We start from the raw sequence: 27,135 nt of genomic DNA, 5'->3' as shown, positions 1-27,135 counted from the left end.
CGGAGCTCACCATCTGCAGCATCGTCGATAGAACCGACTGTGGTCCTTTGGTGCAGAGCCGAGTGGAGGGTCTGAATCAGAGTCTCAGGCGGTTTTGTGACCGTGTAGGCTACAGATTCCTTGACTTGTACCATCGGGTGGTGGGTTTCCGGATTCCACTTAATAGGTCAGGAGTCCACTACACACAACAAGCGGCTACAAGGGTAGCGGGGGCTGTGTGGAAGGGACTGGGCGTTTTTGTTTTGGTTAGAGGGTCTCAGGGAACCACAGAAAGGGCGTCCGTCTAAAAGGGTATAGGTAAAACACAGTAAGTTAGTTGTAGAAACGATCGGTATTGTAAATTGTCGTGGATGTGTTGGGAAAGAACCAGAGCTCCAAGCCCTAAAAGAAAGCACTGAAGCTCAAATAGTTATAGGTACAGGAAGCTGGCTAAAGCCGGAAATAAATTCAGCCGAAATTTTTCAAACGATCTAGCTGTGTTCAGAAAGGATAGATTAAATAGAGTTGGTGGTGGAGTATTTATTGCCGTCGGAAGTAGTTTGCCTTCTGCTGAAATTGAAGTACATAGTTCCTGAGAAATAGTTTGGGTGGAGGTTATACTTGACAATCGGACTAAACCATTAATTGGATCGTTTTATCAAACGCGCGACTTAAAAGATATAGTTGCTGAACAGTTCGAAGAAAACTTAAGTCTCATTTCAAATAGGTACACCACTCATACAGTTGTAGTCGGTGGAGACTTCAATCTACCCTCGATATGCTGGAAAAAGTATACGTTTAAGGCCGGCGGCAGGCATAAAACGTCATCCGAAATTGTACTGAATGCTGTCTCAGAAAATTATTTTGAACAATTAGTTCATGACCCCACTGTAAGCGTAAATGGTTGAGAAGGCATAGTTGACCTCTTAGCATCAAATAATCCTGGACAAATATTGAGTGCTGTGACGAATACAGGGATTAGCGACCACAAGGCAGTTGCTGTTAGGCCGAAGGCCGTAACACCTACAACCATCAAAAATAAACTCGAAGTATATCCATTTAAAAAAAAAAGCTGATAAAAATGCTGTTAATGCCGTTTTGAGAGTTATTCTTCACTCCTTCCAATCTGGTCATGCAAGCGTAGAAAAATTGTGGAATGATTTCAGAGAGGTAGTATCTCAGCAATTGAGAGACACATACCACATAAATTAATAAGTGATGGTGCTGAACCCCAATGGTACACAAAACGGGTCAGATCGCTGTTGCGGAAGCAGCGAAAAAAGCATGCCAAATTTTAAAAGAATGAAAAATCCCCAAGACTTGCAAAATTTTACAAAATCGCGAAATATAGCTCGTGCTTCAATGCGAGATGCTTTCAATAATTTCCACAACGAAACTCTGTGTCGAAATGTGGCAGAAAACCCAAAGAGATTCTGGTCATACATACAGCACACCAGCGGCAAGACGCAATCAATACCTTCACTGCGCGATAACAACGGTGAAGTCATTGATGATAGTGCCACTGAAGCAGAGTTATTAAACACGGTTTTCCGAAACTCCTTCACCAAAGAAGACGAAGTAAGTATTCCTGAATTCCAGTCAAGAACAACTGCCAAGAAGAGAAACATAGAAGTAGATATCCTCGGTGTCGCAAAGCAGCTTAAATCATTTAATACAGGCAAGACTTCTGGTCCAGACTGTATACCAATCAGGTTCCTCTAAGAGTATGCTGATAAAACAGCTCCACATTCATCAATTATAAACAACCACTCGCTCACAGAAAGATCCGTACCTAAAGACTGGAAAATTGCTCAGGTCACACCAATACCAAAAAATGGAAGTAGGAGTAATCCCTTGAATTACAGGACCATATCACTAACGTCGATTTGCAATAGGGTTTTGTAACATATACTGTATTCTAATGATTATGAAGTACCTCGAAGAAAACGATTTATTGACGCATAGTCAGCACGGATTCAGAAAATATCGTTCTTGTGAAACACAACTAGCTCTTTATACTCGTTAAGTAATGAGTGATATCGACAGGGGATGTCTAATTGATTCCATATTTTTATATTTCCAGGAGGGTTTCGACATCGTTCCTCACAAGCGTCTTCTAAGCAAACCGCGTGCCTACCGAATATCGCCTTAGCTGAGCGACTGGATTCGTGATTTCCTGTCAGAAAGGTCACAGTTCGTAGTAACAGACGGAAAGTCGTCGAGTAAAACAGAAGTAATAGCCGGTGTTCCCCCAAGGATGTGTTATAGACGCTCTATTGTTACTCATCTGTATTAAAGATGTAGGAGACAATCTTAATAGCCGTCTTAGAGTGTTTGCAGATGATACTGTCATTTACCGTCTTGTAAAGTCATCAGATGACCAAAAAGAATTGCAAAATGATTTATATAAGATATATGTAAGGTGGGAAAAGTGGCAATTGGCCCTGAATAAAGAAAATTTGACTTTACTCACATGAGTCCTAAAAGAAATCCACTAAATGTCGATTACGCGATAAGTCACACAAATCTTAAGACTGTAAATTCAACTAAATACTTAGGGATTACAATTACAAATAACCTAAATTGGAAAGATCACATTGATAATATTGTGGGTAGAGCAAACCAAAGACTGCGATTCATTGGCAGAACACTTGAAGGTGCAACAGGTCTACTAGAGAGACTGCTTACACCACGCTTGTCCGCCCTAGCCGGCCGGAGTGGCCGAGCGGTTAAAGGCGCTACAGCCTGGAACCGCACGACCGCTACGGTCGCAGGTCCGAATCCTGCCTCGGGCATGGATGTGTGTGATGTTCTTAGTTTAGTTGGGTTTAAGTAGTTCTAAGTTCTAGGGGACTTATGACCACAGCAGTTGAGTCCCATAGTGCTCAGACCCATTTGAACCATTTGTCCGCCCTATTCTGGAGTACGGCTGTGCAGTGTGGGATCCCCATCAGGTGGGACTGACGGATGATATCGATAAAGTACAAAGAATGGCGGATCGTTTTGTATTATCGCGAAATAGGGTAGATAGTGCCACAGACATGATGCGTGAATTGGAGTGGCAGTCATTAAAACAAAGGCGCCTTTCGTTGCGGCGGGATCTTCTCATCAAATTTCAATCACCAGTTTTCCCTCCGACTGCGAAAACATTCTGTTGGCACACGCCTACAGGGGGAAAAATGATCATCACGATAAAATAAGAGAAATCAGAGATCGCACAGAAAAAATTAAGTACTCGTTTTTCCCGCGCGCCGTTCGACAGTGGAAGAGTAGAGAGACAGCTTGAAGGTGGTTCATTGAACCCTCTGTCAGGCTCTATTGTGAATAGCAGAGTAATTATGTAGATGTAGATGTAGGTGAGGTCACTGCTACTAACTCCACGTCATCATAACCTGCCTGTGCGTAGCATACAAAGTTTGTTTTTTTTTTTTTTTTTTTTTTGTCATCAGTCTACTGACTGGTTTGATGTGGCACCGCCACGAATTCCTTTCCTGTGCTAACCTCTTCATCTCAGAGTAGCACTTGCAACCTACGTCCTCAATTATACGTCCTCAATTATTTGCTTGACGAATTCCAATCTCTGTCTTCCTCTACAGTTTTTGCCCTCTACAGCTCCCTCTAGTACCATGGAAGTCATTCCCTCATGTCTTAGCAGATGTCCTATCATCCTGTCTCTTCTCCTTATCAGTGTTGTCCACATATTCCTTTCCACTCCGATTCTGCGTAGAACTTCCTCATTCCTTACCTAATCAGTCCACCTAATTTTCAACATTCGTCTATAGCACCACATCTCAAATGCTTCGATTCTCTTCTGTTCCGGTTTTCCCACAGTCCATGTTTCACTACCATACAATGCTGTACTCCAGACGTACATCCTCAGAAATTTCTTCCTCAAATTAAGGCCGGTATTTGATATTAGTATACTTCTCTTGGCCAGAAATGCCTTTTTTGCCATAGCGAGTCTGCTTTCGATGTCCTCCTTGCTCCGTCCGTCATTGGTTATTTTACTGCCTAGGTAGCAGAATTCCTTAACTTCATTGACTTCGTGACCATCAATCCTGATGTTAAGTTTCTCGCTGTTCTCATTTCTACTACTTCTCATTACCTTCGTCTTTCTCCGATTTACTCTCAAACCATACTGTATACTCATTAGACTGTTCATTCCGTTCAGCAGATCATTTAATTCTTCTTCACTTTCACTCAGGATAGCAATGTCATCAGCGAATCGTGTCATTGATATCCTTTCACCTTGTATTTTAATTCCACTCCTGAACCTTTCTTTTATTTCCATCATTGCTTCGTCGATGTACAGATTGAAGAGTAGGGGCGAAAGGCTACAGCCTTGTCTTACACCCTTCTTAATACGAGCACTTCGTTCTTGATCGTCCACTCTTATTATTCCCTCTTGGTTGTTGTACATATTGTATATGACCCGTCTCTCCCTATAGCTTACCCCTATTTTTTTCAGAATCTCGAACAGCTTGCACCATTTTATATTGTCGAACGCTTTTTCCAGTTCGACAAATCCTATGAAAGTGTCTTGATTTTTCTTTAGCCTTGCTTCCATTACTAGCCGTAACGTCAGAATTGCCTCTCTCGTCCCTTTACTTTTCCTAAAGCCAAACTGATCGTCACCTAGCGCATTCTCAATTTTCTTTTCCATTCTTCTGTATATTATTCTTGTAAGCAGCTTCGATGCATGAGCTGTTAAGCTGATTGTGCGATAATTCTCGCACTTGTCAGCTCTTGCCGTCTTCGGAATTGTGTGGATGATGCTTTTCCGAAAGTCAGATGGTATATCGCCAGACTCATATATTCTACACACCAACGTGAATAGTCGTTTTGTTGCCACTTCCCCCAATGATTTTAGAAATTATGATGGAATGTTATCTATCCCTTCTGCCTTATTTGACCGTAAGTCCTCCAAAGCTCTTTTAAATTCCGATTCTAATACTGGATCCCCTATCTCATCTAAATCGACTCCTGTTTCTTCTTCTATCACATCAGACAAATCTTCACCCTCATAGAGGCTTTCAATGTATTGTTTCCACCTATCTGCTCTCTCCTCTGCATTTAACACTGGAATTCCCGTTGCACTCTTAATGTTACCACCGTTGCTTTTAATGTCACCAAAGGTTGTTTTGACTTTCCTGTATGCTGAGTCTGTCCTTCCGACAATCATATCTTTTTCGATGTCTTCACATTTTTCCTGCAGCCATTTCGTCTTAGCTTCCCTGCACTTCCTATTTATTTCATTCCTCAGCGACTTGTATTTCTGTATTCCTGATTTTCCCGGAACATGTTTGTACTTCCTCCTTTCATCAATCAACTGAAGTATTTCTTCTGTAACCCATGGTTTCTTCGCAGCTACCTTCTTTGTACAAAGTATTGCGCCATAATCTAGGGATGAAACTAATATATGCTTCAGTACATTAATGTTAAAACTGCTAAATTTCAGAATGGTTAGATGATTATTACTATGTTTGTGCATGTGAACTTTTATTAAATATATTAATCGGTAAGAAATCAAAACTTTTATTTATAGTAATAGTTCCTGATCCCCTGATTAAACAGGAAGTATGAACATTTATTTCAATAAGCACACACCACCGCACATATTGCATTGCATGAGGAGATTCAATATGACGAGTGCTTGCAGTAGACGATTATTAACCCCATGTAAAATGATCAGGCGACAGCTTGGCTGTCACGGTGACAGTCTCTCCTGCTTCTGAGAGTGTGGAGTTGGCAGCGCAACTGCCACTGCTGCTAGCAGAGCCGCAGCCCATGGCACTCCTGCAGTCAGCACACAGTGTGCTCTTCGTTATCGGGAGTGTGTGCGATCGGCAGGTTTTCTCGCCAGTTGCGTTTAGTGGAAACATTGTGATGGAGGAGATACTTGTGTTTGCAAACATCAGTGCATGCAAGGCCTCAGATATATTTAGGGCTGCAGTCTATTTGTCGCGGAAATTTTATTACTTGATCTGCAAGATGTGTTTGTGTGTGTGTGTGTGTGTGTGTGTGTGTGTGTGTGTGTGATACTCAATTGTTGAAAACGCGTTTTATTGCGAAGAGGAATCATCGTAAGGTGCTGGTAGTGCTTAAGCGATCCATTTGGCTTACACCTTCCAGAGCTTTGATAGGGTAGTACAGACGGACTATTTCCCGCCATTTTTGATATCGGAATTGCTCTCCCTTCGTCCTCGGCCAATAGGAGCACAGTATTCTGAGGTGGGATGAAAATCTCTGTCTGTGTGTTTGAACACACTGGCTCATACAAGTGTACACACAAATAGGAAGGAACCACTTGAGACAGACGGAGAAAGGGAGCGAGTCCGCAGTTTCCTGATCAAAGGAACGTCGATCCCTGGCGCTTTGTTTGGGGGCCATGAGAACAAACGAACGTCGCTCTGGCAGGTAGGCACATCACCTTGGTCTACTGGTTTGAGGCACAGGTGCTACAACAGAAAGTAGCAGAGACAGCAGAAATGGTTTCCCGGGTATCTAATATCAAAGGACATCAACTTCTGCTCCACAGTCGATTGTATATAGTATTGTGGTCTGTAATTAGGACATTGGGCTGTTTCCAACCTCCATGGCATGCAGATATGTGTGTTCGGCGTTGCAGTTAGTAATCAGTGGCGCTTGGGCGGCAGACACGGCCCGACCCCCGTGGTGTGTAGATGTGTGCACTTGAAACTCTGTGACCTGGCCACTATAAAAACAAGCGGGTGATCCAGAACGGCGACTAACATGTCACAGTTCATTCCATTCCTCGGTGCTTACAGTTATTACGGCATGGAAAGTGGTGGTGCAGACGTGAACTCTGCCCAAGTAAGCAAACTGAATTGAACATTATATCGTTATGACAACTGACATGGAATGAATTTTGTATCGTGCGATCGTTCCTCACCAGCAGCTCAGCACAGACTGAGTCTTATTCCTGCCAATTTCCAGATGGGTAAGAGGGGGGGGGGGGAAGTAGTGGAGAGGAATGGAAGGCTGGGGGATTGCCCAGAGGGGAAAGAGGTAGTTAATTGATCAATTTAACTAATTAGTTGAGTAATTTGATATCAAAAGTGTTTTCATATTGGGAAGGGGGGAGGCGTAGTGTTGTGGATTTCACAGAATGATAAGGGAGGGGTAGGGGTGGGGGTTTCTCAGAAGCAGCTTTTGTCCCGTACCTAAGGGAGCATAAATCAACCACAAGGGTGTCGTAAACCCCTTAGAAGAACAATAGGTTAAGGGGAGGGGTGCTTTAATTGATCAATTTAATTAATTAGCACAGTAATTTGAGATCAAAAGTGTGGGCACCCGCTTTATCGCGCTACTCCCAGACTGTTCGACTTGAATCCCATGAAACATTTATGGGACGTTATCGAGGGGTCAGTTTTTGCACAACATACTGCACTGGCAGCATTTTCGCAATTATGGTCGGCTATAGAGGCAACATGGCTCAATATATCTGCAGAGGACTTACAACGAAGTTGAGTCCATGACATGTAGAGTTGCTACACTACGCTGGATAAAGTAGGTCTGACACGATATAGGAGGTATTCCACGACTTCGTGAAAGTATACGTGTTCCTGTGACAATGACAGCCACTCGTGCTGGCGAAACGTCAGAAGAATGATAGAACAAACGCCTGAAGATCCCAGGACCAATTGCAACAAGTAATACATGAAAAAGTGGCCACAAAAGCCTCAACAATTCTGTTGCGTTATATGCGTTTACTAGTGGGAATTTGTAAGCCAGTGAGAGCGCGTGGTGTGGTGCGGCCTAGCGTACCTGGTAGAGAGCGACGTAGGCGGCGAGGAAGAGCCCCAGCGAGTTGTCGCCGCACAGGGCGCGCCCCAGCAGTGCCGCCAGCCCGCTGCCGGGGCCTGCGGGCCGCCTCCACTGCGCCAGCAGGTGGCGAGCCGCCTGCAGCGCCACGCCCGCCGCCAGGTACTTCGCCGCCAGCTGCGACACATGCCAACTGCCCTCATCCTGTGTCTCACACGGAAATGCCATATATTTTCACAATGTGATTTACAGGGCTGCGAAGAACGCCATAAGGAGCACACAAAGGGCGTTTGAAAAGTCCGTGCAAAAATAAAAACTGCTTATGTGTTGAGGTAAACCTTTTTTGTTTTTCGATATAGTCTCCTTTAAGACTTATACACTTTGTCCAACGCAGTTCTAATTTGTTGATACCATCCGAATAATAGGAATTGTCCAAGTCTGCAAAATAGCTATTAATTGCGGCAATCACCTCCTCGTTTAAATAAAATCTTTGTCCCGCCAGCCATTTCTTCAAATTGGGGAGCAAATAGTGGTCCGAGCGTGCCACGTCTGGAGAAAAGGGGGGATGTGAAAAGAGTTGGAATCCTACACTACTGACCATTAAAATTGCTACAGCAAGAAGAAATGAAGATGATAAACGGGTATTCAATGGACAAATATATTATACTAGAACTGACATGTGATTACATTTTCACGCAGCTGGGGTGCATAGATCCTGAGAAATCAGTACCGAGAACAACCACTTCTGGCCGTAATAACGGCCTTGATACGCCGGCTCATTGAGTCAAACAGAGCTTGGATGACGTGTACACGTACAGCTTCAACACGATACACAGCTTATCAAGAGTAGTGACTGGCGTATTGTGACGAGCCAGTTGCTCTGCCACTATTGAACAGACGTTTTCAACTGGTGAGAGATCTGGAGAATGTGCTGGCCAGGGCAGCAGTCGAACATTTTCTGTATTCAGAAAGGCCCATACAGGACTTGCAACACGCGGTCGTGCATTATCCTACTGAAATGTAGGGTTTTGCAGGGATCAAATGAAGGGTAGAGCCACGGGTCGTAACACATCTGAAATGTAACGTCCACTGTTCAAAGTGCCGTCAATGCGAACAAGAGGTGACCGAGACGTGTAACCAATGGCACCCCATATCGTCAGGCCGGGTGATACGCCAGTATGACGATGACGAATACACGCTTCCAATGTGCGTTCACCGCGATGTCGCCAAATACGGGTGTGACCATCATGATGCTGTAAACAGAACCTGGATTCATCCGAAAAAATGACGTTGCGCCATTCGTGCACCCAGGTTCGTCGTTGAGTACACCATCACAGGCGCTCCTGTCTGTGATGCAGCTTTAAGGGTAACCGCAACCATGGTCTCCGAGCTGATAGTCCACGCTGCTGCAAACGTCGTCGAACTGTTCGTTCAGATGGTTGTTGTCTTGCAAACGTCCCCATCTGTTGACTCAGGGATCGAGACGTGGCTGCACGATCCGTTACAGCCATGCGGATAAGATGCTTGTCATCTCGACTACTAGTGATACGAGGTCGTTGGGATCCAGCACAGCGTTCCGTATTCCCCTCCTGAACCCACCGATTCCATATTCTGCTAAGTCATTAGATGTCGACCAACAAGAGCAGCAATGTCGCGATACGATAAACCGCAATAGAGATAGGCTGCAATCCGACCTTTATCAAAGTCGGAAACGTGATGGTACGCATTTCTCCTCCTTACACGAGGCATCACAACAACGTTTCGCCAGGCAACGCCGGTGAACTGGTGTTTGTGTATGAGAAATCGGTTTGAAACTTTCCTCATGTCAGCACGTTGTAGGTGTCGCCACCGGCGCCAACCTTGAGTGAATGCTCTGAAAAGCTAATCATTTGCATATCACAGCATCTTCTTCCTGTCGATTAAATTTCGCGTCTGTAGCACGTCATCTTCGTGGCGTAGCAATTTTAATGGCCAATAGTGTATTTCCATTAATTTTTCGACCACAACTGCTGAGGTGTCTGCTGGTGCACTGTCGTGATGGAAGAGGACTTTTTTTGCGGTTCAATCGCCGGCGTTTTTCTTGCAGATCGGTTTTGAATCGTTCCAATAACGATGAATAATATGCACCTGTAATAGTTTTACCTTTTTCCAGATAGTCCGTTAGGATTATTCTTGAAAATCCCAAAAGACAGTCGCCATAATCTTTGCAGCTGAAGGACTGGTCTTCGCCTTTTTTGGTGCAGATTCTCCCTTGGTTGGTTCAAATGGCTCTGAGCACTATGCGACTTAACTTCTGAGGTCATCAGTCGCCTACAACTTAGAACTAATTAAACCTAACTAACCTAAGGGCATCACACACATTCATGCCAGAAGCAGGATTCGAACCCGCGACCGTAGCGGACGCTCGGTTCCAGACTGTAGCGCCTAGAACCGCACGACCACTCCGGCCGGCCTCCCTTGGTAAACCATGTTTATATTGTTGTTTGGTCTCAGGAGTATACTAATGTATCCATGTTTCATCCACACTGACGAAACGACGCTTAAAGTCCTGCAGATTCTTCCTGAACAGCTGCAAACCATCCTTGCAACACTTCACACGATTCTGTTGTTGGTCAAGCGTGAGCAATCGCGGAACCCACCTTCCGGATAGCTTTCTCATGTCCAAATGTTTATGCAAAATATTATGTACCCGTTCAATCGAGATGCCCACAGCACTAGCAATCTCACGCACCTCAACTCTTCTGTCATCCATCACCATATGATGGATTTTATCAATGATTTCTGGAGTCGTAACCTCCACAGGGCGTCCAGAACGTTCAGCATCACTACAGCCCATATGGCCACTCCAAAAATTTTGAAACCACTTGTTAAATGTTCTAATCGAAGGTGCAGAGTCTCTGTAATGTTTGTCAAGCTTCTCTTTAGTCTTATGAGGCGTTTTGCCTTTCATAAAGTAATCTTTAATCACCACACGAAATTCTTCTTCGTCCATTTTTTGACAATCACTCGACTTCCTTCATTCACACGAATGCCAAACACAAAGAAATAGACCAATATGGCTGAAACTTGGTGTGCGTTCTTTCCAAAGATACTACTAATTAAAAATGATCTCGATACGCGCCGGTGGTGCCATCTCTCGAACTTTGCACGGACTTTCCAAACGCCCCTCGTACTAGCGAAACTGAGCAACTACGGCTGGTCCGCGGACCTGGTAGACCGACGAGCAAGTCGGAGTCTGCGTTGGTGCTCTCCCTCTTATATTATCCGGTAACATCGTAGAAGAAAACGAGAATGTGGAGGCAGCGATCGTTTGATCGGAGCACAATTGATCGGCGGCTGCGCTTTACTGGCAAATAAGTCGGAGTTTCCACTGCAGTACACCTTCCAGTTACGTTCGGTACTATCATAGAAGGCGATAAGGAGCTGGATGAGGCGGTCATTGGTAAAAGACAGAGGACAGACATTGCTGTGTTTCAGTAAACTTCATGTATCAAACGAAAATCCACTGAAAAATCTGAAATTATAAGGGCAAAATTGTGGCCAGTACTTGACGGAGAGCGGTGTGCTCGACCCCATGCCCCTCTATACCGCATCCAAGGGCACCACTGGCGGAGGATGACACGGCGATCGGTCGGTAGCGACAGGTAAGCGAGCGCCTCTGTACGGGGATGACGTTACTTATTTTTAGGACCTCCAATATTTAGTCCTGTCGACAGACACATACACTACCTGACTGAATGTATCCGAACTCCCTATTTAATGAGGAATAGACCTCTGCATGATTCTGAGGCGGGGAGTACTGCGCTTCCAGCAGAGAAGCAATAACAGGAGAATGGGGCGGTCAGAAGAGATCAGTGACTCCCAACGTGGACTATCATTGGATGTCAACATGAATAACAGATCCATCAGAGACATTTAAATTCTTGTATGGCTGCTCAGCCAGACTGTTGGTGATTTGGTTGTGAAGGGGAAATTCGAAGGAGAAACCATAGCTAAACCAAGAACAAGCACATCTCATTTAATGACACACAGGGACAGTCCAGCATTGTGGAGGACGGCTGTAAACATTGCATGATATTAGCGGAAGGAACCACTTGTGACTTCCAAAGTGCTACAGCAGTCCAGCTAGCACAGTGACTGTACATAGGGAGTTAAAAAGAATCGCATACAGTGGTCGAGCAGCTGCTCACATTTCCGTAGTCAATGCTAAGCGAAACTGAGGGGTGTAAAGAGATGCACCACTGGGCGGAAAATGACTGCAAACGAGTGATTTGGAGTGACGAATTACGCTACATTTTCTGGCAGACCTATGGAAGGATCTAAGTGAGGCAAACGTCAGAAGAACGTTAACTGCCATCACGTGTAAAGCGAACAGTGAAGTACGGAGGAGGTGGTGCTACGGTAAGGTGGTGTTTTTCGTGGTTAGTGCACTGCCTTCTTACTGTTCTTCATAAAACGCTAAATGCGGGAATATATGAATATATTGTACAGTACTGTGTACTGCGTTACAGTAGAGAAACATTTCGAAGGCGATGATTGTAACAGCGTGACAATGCATGCTGTCATAAAGTAGCATCTGTGTGATAATGGTTTGTGGACAACAACACTCATGAAATGCTTTGCGCTACCCAAAGCCCCGTTATGAACCAAATGGAACACCTTGCGGATGAGTGAGAATGTCGACTTCGCTCCAGCGTCCAATATCACCAGATTCTCTGGTTTTAGTTGTTTAGGAAGAATGGGCTGCCATTCCTCGACAGACACTCACACACCTCATTGAAACTGTCCCCAGCAGTGTTTAAGCCGTCATAAAGGCGAAGAGTGGACACACCCCGTAGTAACGTCCACAAAGGGGTGTCTGGATACTTTTGATCAGGTGTTGTATAAAAGTACACGACACTATCCTACCTTTCCGAACTATTAGTTCATCCTCAGGGAGGAGAAAGATATATACTGGGAAGGACTAGAAAGGAAGGCTAGGTCGCTCAGGCCTGACTACGAGAGGAACCCAGCTGCTGTGAAGATGAAAGAACATAAATATCAATTTTTAACGAGTCAGACAGAGGAGAAGTAAGACCATTGAAAGCTATAGAGATTCGTGTGTTATTTTTACATAGAAGCTTCATCTGAGAATACTATTTCGTCAGTAATTCGTACGCCATATACTCATATTTTCAATGCACTTTTACCATGTAATTTCCTCGTAGTTTTATGTTAGATAGGAAAAAGTCAGCTGTGTATTTCTCCACAGAGGAATGAATGAGGCACTGTAGAATTAAAGTATGTGTAGATCAGGAGTATTGGGATATGTTCAAATGGTTCAAATGGCTCTGAGCACTATGGGACTTAACATCTATGGTCATCAGTCCCCTAGAACTTAGAACTACTTAAACCTAACTAACCTAAGGACAGCACACAACACCCAGTCATCACGAGGCAGAGAAAATCCCTGACCCCGCCGGGAATCGAACCCGGGAACCCGGGCGTGGGAAGCGAGAACGCTACCGCACGACCACGAGCTGTGGACATTGGGATATGTGCCACAGTTCATTTAATTTATGCTGCTCAGACAATATTTACAGCACGGTTCAAAAATGGTTCAAATGGCTCTGAGCACTATGGGACTTAACATCTGAGGTCATCAGTCCCCTAGAACTTAGAACTACTTAAACCTAAATAACCTAAGGACATCACACACATCGATGCCCGAGGCAGGATTCGAACCTGCGACCGCAGTGGTCGCGCAGTTCCAGACTGAAGCGCCTAGAACCGCTCGGCCACGCCGGCCGGCTTTACAGCACGGAATAGATATTAATTTGTAAATGAGTTTTTTTACTAATGAAAAATTGCCTATGTCTGATACAGTGCCAACTTATGACATCAAACACAAAAAGAGCAGCAGAACTCACGAAGAGGTACCATGATGGCTGACACCTGGGGAAAAAAAATCACGTGTGGATTTGCATGCTTTCTGTGTATAGCACACGATAGAAGCGCACTATAACTTAAAACGCTCCTTCTAAGCAGCGGAGAATTGTGCTACAAAAGAGCTGTACGGACTGCACTCCCACAAAGTAGGCGAGAATTTCTAAAAATGTAGGAGACACAGTGAGAATGCAGAGACGTACCGTGAGGCCGTGGTTCCAGCAGCTTCCCTGGTGCGAACAGCCCTTATTGCTCTCGATGTCGCCTGAGCGCCGAGACGGCCTGAAGAACCTGCGGCAAGGACACATACACACCATCGCTGGAGCGTCGACAACCGAGAATGAACTGCTCCTATATACATCTACCAGTAAATTCTAGTATATTTATTGTCGTGTTAGCTCCAGACGCTAAACTGTAACATTCTTGATCGTTCTGACGTTAAATCTTGACAAAGCTAGAAACCAGATATCAGTCTTTCTTCTTCATCTACTTCCACTTCACTACCATATCATTGCATACGCATGTGTAGAGGACAATTAATTAACATTCATATCGAGTTCAAACTGTGTATACTTCAAACTGAAGCGAATGCAGTGATGTGTTTCCTTCAGTTTAGAAATCGAGTTGAACTCACGAGGGCTTAAGTCAGGGGTAGGTGGTATAGCACTTAGCAGCCGCATCAGTCAAACAACTTCCACTGTACGTGTTTGAGCATTGTCCTGCAAAATGACGTCAGGTCCTGCATAAAGTGTCATCGCTTCTGTCTCTAAGCTGGTATTAGGTTGTGTTCCAAAAATGAGCAGCATAGAGACAGAAGTGATAACACTTTCTGCAGGACCTGACCATCAGTTTGCAGGTCAATGCTCAAGCACGTTCAGTGGAAGCTGTTACTGATTGGTGTGACTAATGGGGCTGCTAAGTGCTGTAGCACCTACTGCACTCCCCTGACTTAAGCCCTCGTGAGTTCAACTCGATTTCTAAACTGAAGGAAACAAATCACGGCATTCGCCTCAGAACTGCTACAAATTCGTCGGGCAGTAGACCGCGCCGCTCGAACTGTCAATACAACTGGCACTGCTAACAGTATCCTACGACTTCCACATCGCTGGCAACGGGTTATACACAATGCTGGTGACTATTTTGAAGGTTAATAAAACTTTGAAACACGTATCTATTTTGTACGAGCTGTAAATAAATAGTTGCCACTATTAAAGTTCCAACCCTCGTATGAAATGTATTTTTCCATGGCTATATTGTGAAACATGTACTGTACGTACTTTTATCAGCAGTATGTCTAACCTTAAAGGTTAGACATGCTGCTGACGAAGTGGACACAGTTGCAATCAGCAACATGTCCGATTGTTATACATAAAGATTAGATATACTGCTCATAAAAATACGTACATTACATGTTTCACTGTACAACGATGAATAATTTGGGTTAAAAATAAACTAAAAATTACTTATGTGGTGAAAAAACAGAAGTAGCAACATAAAAAAAAGAATAAAAATGACATTAGCCTCTATGTCGCATTGCAGCCTTTGTCACACACACCATCTGTACAGAGAATAAAACACATTACCACAGTACAAGAACACATCATTAACCAAACAGATAGATGCAATACTCCTAAATAATTTTATCGGTATGTTACAAAATGGATTTCTCATGAAACGAGACTGCATCGGCCTGGCCCGCACTGACTGCTCCCGCCATGCAGCAGCAGCGTTCAGTCGCTCCTGTAGTAGTAGCTGTTCTTCGTATTTGGATGACCCTGTTAACACGTATAGATAAAACGAATATTGCAATAGGCCAATCCGGGACCGTTTTATCGAATGGGGGCGTAAAATTCCGCTCTAAAAATGATTTTGTTAGTAACAGCGAACAAACCGACGCTTCTGTCGATAGTGAGCGTCGCATGGAAGACGCGATGAGTGGTATTTGTGTGGGCTGCGAATGAAAAAACAAAATTGCAAATGCCTGCCATTACACGAGAGAAAATGCACTTGGCGCCTCTTAGCAGAGACATCCTTCGTACGCGGTGTCGCAGAAATCTCGCGACAAACTTTGAGAGGCTGTAGACGGTGTCTTGAGGAGCAAAAAATTGAGGATAGAAACCCATGTCCAGAAAAGTCATCTAGCGACGCTACAGAGCGTCGAAGTTATTGGCGCCGGCGCTTGTCACTAGGCAACCACTTCGGCAGCAAACGTGACGCTGTACACTGATGGACCATAGGCGGAACGTCTGGCAAATGTTGTTCGTTATTCAGTGATCGCGACCGATTGTCACGATCGACAGTGGAGCTAAGTGCGGCGTAGAAAAGCCTAGTCTGCTGTGAATGTGATGCTCTGTTGCCTTTGTAGAAGACGCTTCCGGACACGGCATGCCGGCCGCGGTGGTCTCGCGGTTCTAGGCGCGCAGTCCGGAACCGCGCGACTGCTACAGTCGCAGGTTTGAATCCTGCCTCGGGCATGGATGTGTGTGCTGTCCTTAGGTTAGTTAGGTTTAAGTAGTTCTAAGTTCTAGGGGACTGATGACCACAGCTGTTAAGTCCCATAGTGCTCAGAGCCATTTGAACCATTTGACACGGCATCTGCAGTTCAATTTTCTCGTGTGTACCGAAAAGCGCTGGAGATTTTAAATGCTTGCAGGAGAAAATTAAATTGTGGATGGAAGCCAGTGTCTGAAACGATCCTCCACAGAGGCAGCAGAGTATCACATTCATAGCATACAAGGCGTCTGCATGCACCAGCTAGTTCCGTCTTCTCCACTGACGATCGTGGCAATCAGTCGCGATCACAGAGTAACAAACAGCATTGCGAAGCGTTCCGCCATTGGTCCACCGGCGCAAAAAATCATGCATTCTGTCGAAGGGGTGGCCTAATGGCACGCTATACGGTCATTGGATGACGTTTCTGGACACGGGTTCCTACCCTCGCTCTATTCCTCAAGACACCCTCCACAACCTCTCGAAGTTGTCGCCACATTCATGGGAAAGGTATAAAGAACGAGCTAAGATCGGATCACGGGGACCAAGGTGTTATTCCCGGCTGAGTCGGAAATTTTCTTCGGAGGGGACTGGTTATTGGTGTTCGCCTAATCAATTCACCTCATCTTCTCAAAAATAACTTGGACCAGGTGGCAGAATAACCGCAGACTGGGGCTCCTGGCCCATAATGCCACATCATCAGTTCTTCCGTAAACACATACCGTATTTACGAGAATCTACTGCGCTCTTTGTTTTACCATACGAAGTACTCGAAATTAGGGTGCGCATAAGATTCGATGTCGCATTAGATTCCAGTACGAACTTGAATCGTTCACCGGTATTCCTTACTCGATGTGATCTGAAGTAGCAAAGCACTTATAGAACTCTCGCAAAAAATATAGGTATAATATCTGAGAATTAAAGAAAAGAAGACGTAAATTGGTTAAGACGTTATCGAGTTAAAAGAGCTGGTGTATATTTCAAGTTCTGAATTCCGTTCGCAGGCGTCAGAACAAAATCCATTACTGCCACGAGAGGCACGAGAGTTGTCGGCGAAAATAGAACTGTCGTTTTTTTTTCGTTTTTATTTGCTCGTTGAAATTTAGGTACTGTGCTGTACATTACAACGCATTGTTGTACTTCTTAACCTCGGTTCATTATTGTTTGCCTTCCACAGTACTACCCACCATTGTGTTTGCATTAGATAGGCACGAAATCGAAAGCAAGCAGAGAAGAATGTTGTATGAAGCTACTTTCAAGCGCTAAATAATTCTTTATGCTGAAAAATATGGTAACAGAAGGACAAAAGAGAGTTCATTGTAACTGAGAGAAACGTTCGCTTATGGAAGAAACAGAAATTGGGATTATTTGCAACTACCACTATTAGAAAGAAATTCACTTAACCTCGCAAAGGAAGACTTCCTGACGTTGAAGTAAATGTTTTGGAATTCGTCCGAGAAAAGTGGAAGAATGGGCAACCTGTGACCAGTGACAACACAATAAAAAAAGCAAAAGAGGTGGCTGCAGCTCCTAACATAACGAAGCAAGAGTTTAAGGCTAGCCGGGGATGGGTTGATCCCTTTATGAAACAAACAGGCTCATCTCTGCGACGCCGCACAACAATATGCCGAAAGCATCCACAGGATTTTGAGAAGAAACTTCAAGAATTTCAGAGGTATGTTACCACACTTTTCGATGGGCCAAATAGGCAACGCTGACGAGACCCCAGTTTGGTTTGATATGCCACGTAATTACACGACTGACGAGAAGGGTACAAAAGATGTTACCATCAAAACACCTGAGTGTGAAAAACAGCGAGTAACAGTAATGCTGGCAACCACAGCTGATGGGAGCAAACTTCCACATTTTTTAATCTTCAAGCAAAAAATATGCCCCAAGACTCCACAAAATGAAAAGCTATTCCCTGATGACGCCATTGTTCCGAATCAAGAAAAGGGATGGATGACAAACTTTAATGCTTGACTGGCTACTAAACGTGTGGGAACGCCGTCCTGGTGGACTTTCCAAGCAACCATCGATGATATGTCTTGATGCATTTCGGGGTCATCTCACTGACGACGTAGAAAAGAAGATCCACACCCTATCTTGTGACCTTGTTATAATTAGTGGAGGAATGAGTTCTGTATTACAACCGATGGACGTTAGTATCAATAAACTTTCTAAAGGTTACGTTCAGGAGAACGTAACAGTACAAAAAATGGTTTTGCGAACCAAATCGTGAACTGACTCCGACAGGAAAAATTAAGCGTGCTACACCCTACATTATTGCGCACTGTGTTTCGGCTGCCTGTAAACGCATCGAAGCACCAATGATCGTAAAATCATTCAAGAAATGCTGTATTTCAAATAATCTGGATGGCAGTGAAGATGATGTGCTCTGGGACGACACCGAGGATGGCGGATGGGAGGGAAGGAGGAAATGAATCGATTTCTGAAGTAGACTCTTCCGAGGATTCCAGTAATGCGGACATTATGAGTAACGAATGTAATATACAGTATGTTTCTTTGTATATCATGTAGGTTGTAAGTAGGCTGTTTAGGTTTTTTTATTGGTAACGCCACCTCTGTATAAAATCACTGGCTGTGCTGTGTGCAGTCTGTGGCTGCTTTGCATTGTTGTAATACTCGCCATTGTATTGTTAGGCAGCTGGCTGTGAACAGCGCGTAGCGTTGCGCAGTTGGAGGTGAGCCGCCAGCAGTGGTGGATGTGGGGAGAGAGATGGCGGAGTTTTGAAATTTGTCATGAACTGCTCTATTTATATATGATGATATCAAGGTAAATACATTGTTTGTTCTCTATTAATATCTTTCATTTGCTAACTATCCCTATCAGTATTTAGTGCCTTCCATAGTTTGAATCTTTTATTTAGCTGGCAGTAGTGGCACTTGCTGTATTGCAGTAGTGGGAGAAACGAAGATTATTGTGAGGTAAGTGATTTAGTGATTTGTGAAAGGTATAGTTTAATGTTAGTCAGGGCCATTCTTTTGTAGGGATTTTTGAAAGTCAGATTGCATTGCGCTAAAAATATTGTGTGTCAGTTTAAGCACAGTCGTGTATAATTGTTGAAAGGGGACGTTTCATATGTCGACCCTTAGCCTAGGATACCTCACTGGAATCTTCTGATTTTTCTTGTAGTTTGTGTAATTAGTGTAGATTTTGTTTATTGCTAGCGAGTAACTGTAGAGAGAATCTCCTTTGTAGTTGCAGTCTTTCATTGTTGTACAGTAAAACAGTTGTGGCATGCATGTAGATTTGCACCAAGTATTTCGCAGCTGCAATTAACTAGATATTATTTTCAGTGCTATGTTAATGTGATCCCCTATTTTTGCTCTTCAAATTGTGTTTTTCTGTGTTGTCGTGTGAAATACTGTGACAATAATGGCGTGTGAAAAACGTAACACTAGGCTCCAAAGTAAACTGAGAAATGACAGTGAAAATGAAAGCAGTATGTTAGCGCCACCGAGTAATGAATTAACTGATGTTCAAAGTAGTAATTTGGTAATTGTGCATAGGGAAATGGAGCGGGCGGCAAACAATGGCGTGGACAGTGAAACAATTAGTGAAGAGGGAAGCATTATCGATCGATCGGTCGGCAATAGCTCGCCTCAGGAAGCCGAAATGACACGACACGATCTCGCAAATACTGTAGATTCAGGTTTTGGATCCTCACCGTTTTCTCAAATAAGTCAAGACACATTTTCTGCTTGTCAAAATGTGAATGTTTCCGGTGTAAATTCACTGCCGAAAAGCACTGAGGAACATGTTTCAGACACCAATGCATTGTTATTACAATTAATACAACAAATGGGACAAACACAGCAAAAGCTTCAAAAGTTAGACACAATGGAACAAAATCAGAGACAAACACAGCAAAAGCTTCAAAAGTTAGACACAATGGAACAAAATCTTAAAAAGTTAGACGCAATGGAACAAAATCTTCAAAAGTTAGACTCATTGGAGCAAACTCTTGAACAAACACGTGAGGATTTAACTACTGAGTTACATCACATTGAATCGAAATGTCAAAAAGTCTGTAATGACGTAAAAACACAAATTTGTGAGCATTTCCAACCTATTTTTTCGCGTCATGAAAATGCACTACAGAATCACGAAGCAGCCATAAAAGAACTGCAAACTATTGTTCATGAAAGTCATGAGACCTTGCAAGCAAAATTTGACTCAGTTGCATCTACCGATACGGTTATGCAACTTGCAAAAACTCAGGAAAACTTAAAGGACACAGTAGATACGATTTCAACACAAATGGACACTCTGAAACTTGGTTCAGAAAAACATACAGAGGAAATGATTTCACTATCGGATAAAGTAGCCGAACTTTCAGATCAGTTCACTAACTTATCTACAAAGGTAGATGATGATCTGAATGACACAACGCCTGTAGCCTTCACGGACACTGAAGAGTATGAACAAATTAGAAAATTCAAACAAAATCAAAATCAAATCAATACACAGTACAAAAGAGAAATCCGGGAAGTGCAAGATCAGTTGGCACAAGTAGTACAAGAATTACGTATTTCAGAGGACACTCGCGCCCCAATACGGGAAGAGGGACATAGAAATAAGGAACAGACACAAAATAACAACACAGGGCACTTCGGAAATTGTGAAAGAAGTTGGCAAGGTACGCCGAATTTTGAGATGGAACCGCCGAAACGACGTAACAATGACCGACATGCGACTTGCCGACATGATGATTTTGACTATAAGCTGTTCATTACTACACGTAAATTCAAAACATTTAAGAATTCTGGCAACGACATTCATCCACAAGCATGGCTCCATCAATTCTCTCATTGTTTTCCTCCCAACTGGTCGTTAGAACACAGATTAGAATTCATGTGTGGCTATTTAGAGAATGAACCAGCTGTAAGAATGCGATCGGTCATTCACGATTGCCACAGTGAAGGAGAATTTTACCATGCCTTCCTCTCAGCATATTGGTCTCAAGCCACACAAGACTGAGTAAAACATGGCATCATAATGATGAAACATTTCGAACAATCTGAATTCTCCAGTCTTGTGAAATATTTTGAAGACATGTTGCACAAGAATCAGTACCTGTCAAACCCATACAGCCCCTCAGAACTCATCCGCATTTGCTTAATCAAATTACCTGAACATTTACGGCATATTATTTTGGCAGGACGTTGCAAAGATGACATTGAAGCTTTTCAGGGACTCTTACAAGAATCAGAAATTGACACAGACAGTCGCGGGATGCGAAAACAGGAAAACAATCGCTACAGGTCACATCCGTCACAATTCCGTGACGACAGAAACAATAAATGGCCACGACAAGCCTATTCTTACAACGTAAATCGTGACCAGAACAGACACCACCCATATGACAACCACTGGCAGAGTAATAGTTACAGGGAAAGATCACCTTTCTGCGGTAATGACTATCACAGAGACAATCAGAGAAACAGACAATATGGGAACAAAAACAATTATCATCAAGGGAGACAGAATAACTTTAGACGCAACGGTCCAGCGCGCAGTTACGATTCAGGGAGAAATACTCCACCACTTAACCGACAAGAAAGAAACTACAGGAACTACCGACATGACGACAGACGATATATTCGTAACGACAGACCTGAATTGCATCAGAACTGGCGGGATTCAAACAGGGCAGGGCCTTCTCGTCAGAGTGAATTTGTAGAAGTTAGGTCTCCTAATCCCAATAACGGCGCGCGCCAACAAAGAGACAGACAATGACTCGCACAGCAGGCAGCCGCGTGCGCCCGCTGGCTCCGAGAAAAATAACGTAAGACTCTAGCCTTGAGAAAAATTTTAGCATTCTTTACCGATGTATACAACATGATAATTGCTTTGAAGTTGAAACCCTGTGTACTAGGAAGAGTAAAGGTTTACACCACATTTCACATGTGAAACCATTTATTGAAAGATAATCTGCTTTTTAACTTTGTCTTTGCCATAAAACGTTTCACTTCACGTTACTAGTATCCTTTAGAAACTGTTATCATGTAACTATGTTTTGAAGCTAACTATCCAGTCTAGAACCTAGGGAACATTTTTAAACAGAAATTACGAATGGATTGTTATAGTGAACAGACGACACAGTGTTGTATTTGTACATTCTTGCTTGTTAGTTGCACGATTGCGTAACGACTATCAGGCTTACATACTTAGGACACATACTGGTACTGCTAATAAGATTTTAATGCAACATTTTGGTTTACTTGAAAATACATTCTGGGTTTAAAGTACTTTCTGTAAGATACCAGAGGACACAGTGGTTAGTTTATGTGACAGCTACACGATGTTATCACGACGCTACTAATGAGTGACAATTTACAATGTTGCTTTTGCAGTGTATCTGTTTTATATCTGCACAGTTTTCTGAATTCTTCTAGGAAGAAAAACATGTTTTAGTAGTAACTTTTGTGGTATAGCAACAATGAGACAACCTTTTTCGTGGCATAACAATACGTTACTGTACAGTACTTTCCTCATCACGGCAATAAGCGTAATAACTAAGATATCTATACACAAAGCATTTCACTTTCGTTTATGATGGGGTAAGTACATTGACTTCTGCAGAACTTAGCTTTCAGAGGACGATAATTACGACACTTCCACAGAATTATCTTGCAGCAAAACGCACATTTAGCGCTACAGGACACGCATTTGAGTGATTAATTTTGTACTTAAAACATTTATTTTTAAAGATATTTGAAGTACAATGATACAAAGGTTTTTCTGTGATACATTTCATCCCTTTGCTGTAATCTGTAGCACCTGAGGGTATAATTACATTAATCCTCAGGGGGGTAAACGCTTACTTTGTGTACCATGTGTGTGGCAACCACAAGGAACCCTAGCTAATATGGTATTTGCTTATACAACTTTACACATCGGTACCATATTTCTCTAACACACAAATTACACAGCTATCTGATCATTTAACTGAGAGATAAACATTTTTTTTACTACATCAGTGACACATGTTTACGCAATACACAGTTGGGTAACTTCACACTTATGAAACTGTATTTTGTCTGTACTTTGTAAACTGATCATATTTTTTCGGACATATTGTGATGCTATGAGAGCTTTGAATGATGTATTTGGTGTGAGATCATGATTTTTAAAGTACGTTTGAGGTAGATGACACTATTGAAATGAGCAGAGAATTTTTTTAGGTTTTGAAATTATTGGAGGAAGCTACGACGATTTTGAGATTTGACTGAGGTGTTATGATGTTATTTTTACGACGACGATGTGTATTATGCTGTTGAGATATGTTTATGATCAATAAGATGATGCTATATGAGGAATTTGGTTATGCTATGTATTTATTATGATGAAATATTGAAGTGTCGTCGCAAGATTGACGTGTCGACGAATATATATATGTGTAATAAGGTAAGGAGTAATGAGTAGTGGGTAGGGACTCTTGACTTGTGAAACAGGATGTTGGAAACCAAGAATCGTACTTTAAGAGTTATGAAATGTGTGTATATGCGTGAATGTATCACAATGCTGGCGAAAATTTTTTGAACACTGTTATATTTACAGGATTTTTTTTCTACACATTTGTTACGCAAATTTTCGACCTGTGAAATGTTTATATGAGACTGTCACTGTAGCGGAAACTGCTGTCGTAAATATGTCGGTAAGAAAGGTAAGTGACTGTGATGTAATGCGTTGCGAGTGGCCAGGTGTGCCAGTTGCCTGGAGGAAAAGCCATTATTGCGAGCCCTTTTCAGCGGCACAGGTAGAAAAAAAAAATTAAAAAAAGACGCCATTAACCTCGCTTCTGACATTCCTTTGTAGAAAGCATCGCAAAAACGACACGGTCGAACTTGAAAACATATGATTACACTGGATGCCTAATGAAATGACGAGAAATATTTTTATGTCTATACACCTGATTATGACTACTGTCTCTCTAGTTGAGAGATTTTTCTACTAACTTATGAAATGCCACATGGCTATTGAACGATGTTCTTATGCTTTGCTGTGTACATAGTTGCTTATTTCATTTGATATCTAGTTTCTAGCTGCACTGCAGCATTGGTTAAAATAAAATTTTATAGATGTACTAATATAAATATTTTCTGTCTACAGATCGAGTATATAATAATTTTTTTCAAAAAAATGAGGGAGCACAAAGCGACATTTACCTTCACAGGAACTGCATTCATAATTTTCTTTTCAAGTACTTGGTAATTTCTTTTGTAGAATAAATTGTGATGCATCACTCTAGTGTTAAGATGTGACAGAGGTATTAGACATGGCCATTTTTAGTGTAATATTTTTTTCTGCTTGAGCTATGTCATGTTTTGATATAAGTTATTACATTTGCTGCTGCTAGCTTTGCCAATCTGTATTTTTTGTCATTGCTGTTTGTGTTGATTTGTTATGTGCTGCTGCATTGCCTCGTCCCTTAGTTTAGCATCTGAGCTCAGTAGATTTAAGTTAGCTTATGAGGGGGTAGACTATATAAGAACCTAACTATGGAGAATAGGGAAATAATGCTTTGAAAGTTATATGAAAACGATTTGGGCCTAAATGAGTATTGTACAATAAGCCATATTTATTTTGAAAGAAATATGGTTAGAATACAGAAAGGAGGTACAGATAGGACTTTTTGGGAATAATGATGAACGAAGGGAGATCTCCAAGAACAAAAAAGGTTTTGTTCACAAAATACTGCAGTACCAAATGTTACACTGAAAACAAACCCTGTCCTTTTCTCCTGTGTTATTCTGGTATGTGTATATGTACCCTTGTGTATTTGTCTTTTTCCTGTCTTTATGTGTTTAGCTAATAAGATTTATGTTGTAGAATTTTTCAAATACTATGTTATTTTCTTTGTAAAGATGTTTAGACATTATTTATTCTGTTCTGATTTAATGCTCATGTGTGAAATTAATGTTTCGAAAACTATTCTCATTATTTTATATATTCACTTATGTCATAATTCCTGTAACACTGATGTATATGTTATTTCGATTCTTTTGTAAAGTTTGTTACTACAAATGTTATCTGAATTGTTATGTTCTTTAATGATGTATTTTGTACCTTTGTAATTGTATTCTTATGTTATAAAATTGTAATTGACACCAGTTCATCTTATTATTAACTTGTAAGTTACATTTCACTGCACACGTTTCTGTTGGTCATAGTATATGGACAATATGTGAGAAGTAGGGACTGTTAGTGTTTGCACATGTGTTAATAATTCAGCAAGGGACTGGATAACAGCATTGCTGGTTCTAAGGACAATTCCAAAAACTTTGTGAGTGCACAAGTGGTGGTTTATGGACTTGCTATATTATCTGCAAGACTCTTCAACGGTGATTGTGCACCTGCACAGTCACAACAGATGGCTGCTGGCTATCTCTCCAAGGACTACAGTGGGTCTGCATCTTTGATGACCCACCAGTACCATTATCTCTACAAGGACTACAGTGGGTCTGCATCTATGATGACCCACCATGCCATTATTTCTACAAGGACTGCAGTGGGTCTGCACCTCTGGTGGCCCACCAATACCGTAATCTCTACCAGGACTACAGTGGGTCTGCTCTGTGATGACCTACCTACCAATACTCTTCAAAATTTCGACTGACTCTGCTGTGGGTTTGCTCTGTTGTGGCCCATTACCTGTCTGCATGTCGAGAGTCAGCACTGTCTTTCCATTGGAAGGACAACACTACTTCTTCAAGACTGCATGGAAATCCACTACTTCCGTGTGCATTTTCTTTTACTGCTCAGACTTTGAGAAAAACACTGCTATTCTCCTGTTATGTACGATTAGGACTGTCTTTATGGACTGTGAGACAATTTTAGCTTTTGACCAACATCGTATCAATGAGTGTGTGCATTTGATTTCTTTGTTATTGTAATTATGAAAAAAATTTTTCAAATCTGTATTGGCCATTGCCCAATCCAATTTGTAAAATTTTTTGTGGGAAGCATGGGGGCTATGTAAGTAGGCTGTTTAGGTTTTTTTATTGGTAACGCCACCTCTGTATGAAAATCACTGGCTGTGCTGTGTGCAGTCTGTGGCTGCTTTGCATTGTTGTAATACTCGCCATTGTATTGTTAGGCAGCTGGCTGTGAACAGCGCGTAGCGTTGCGCAGTTGGAGGTGAGCCGCCAGCAGTGGTGGATGTGGGGAGAGATGGCGGAGTTTTGAAATTTGTCATGAACTGCTCTATTTATATATGATGATATCAAGGTAAATACATTGTTTGTTCTCTATTAATATCTTTCATTTGCTAACTATCCCTATCAGTATTTAGTGCCTTCCATAGTTTGAATCTTTTATTTAGCTGGCAGTAGTGGCACTTGCTGTATTGCAGTAGTGGGAGAAACAAAGATTATTGTGAGGTAAGTGATTTAGTGATTTGTGAAAGGTATAGTTTAATGTTAGTCAGGGCCATTCTTTTGTAGGGATTTTTGAAAGTCAGATTGCATTGCGCTAAAAATATTGTGTGTCAGTTTAAGCACAGTCGTGTATAATTGTTGAAAGGGGACGTTTCAAGGTAATCAAGTTAGGCGTTCTGTTTTAATAAGGAAAATGTCACTTAGTACGGTAATGATTAACTTAAAAATACATTCACTATCGTTTGAAATAAAGTTAGCATTGTAAAATAAATTTAAACAATACAAAAATATCCTACCAGCGCTGTCCCAAAATTCCTATTTTTATTAATTTAATTATTAAAATTGGGGTGCGCATTAAAATCGATGACGCATTAGATTCGTGTAAGTGTGGTAATACAGTCGAGGTTATTTAAAAAATTCAACGATACTGTGAACCAACAACAAATACGAGGGTTTTCCAGAAAGTAAGTTCCGATCAGTCGGGAAATGGAAACCACAGAGAAAACCAGAAACGTTTTATTTGCAACAGTTAGGTACATCTTCCACCTG

The 27,135-nt window shown here is 42.2% G+C and overlaps 1 protein-coding gene across 1 annotated transcript in view; it reads right to left on the bottom strand.

Moving 5' to 3' along the window:
- Positions 1 to 7,758: 7,758 nt before the first annotated feature.
- LOC126430687 (uncharacterized) overlaps positions 7,759 to 27,135 on the bottom strand; it is a 147,834-nt gene continuing 128,457 nt past the window's right edge. The window contains exons 5-6 of the mRNA XM_050090428.1: positions 13,893 to 13,980; positions 7,759 to 7,941 (exon numbers count right to left, since the gene is read on the bottom strand). Of these exons, the coding sequence (XP_049946385.1) occupies positions 7,759 to 7,941; positions 13,893 to 13,980 (271 nt within the window). The remainder of the gene's footprint in view (positions 7,942 to 13,892; positions 13,981 to 27,135) is intronic.

Source organism: Schistocerca serialis, chromosome 1 (genome assembly GCF_023864345.2).
Source record: "Schistocerca serialis cubense isolate TAMUIC-IGC-003099 chromosome 1, iqSchSeri2.2, whole genome shotgun sequence".
Classification (NCBI taxonomy): Eukaryota; Metazoa; Arthropoda; class Insecta; order Orthoptera; family Acrididae; genus Schistocerca; species Schistocerca serialis.
The sequence above is the reverse complement of the archived record's forward strand: the minus strand, read 5'-3'. Positions and strand labels throughout refer to the sequence as shown.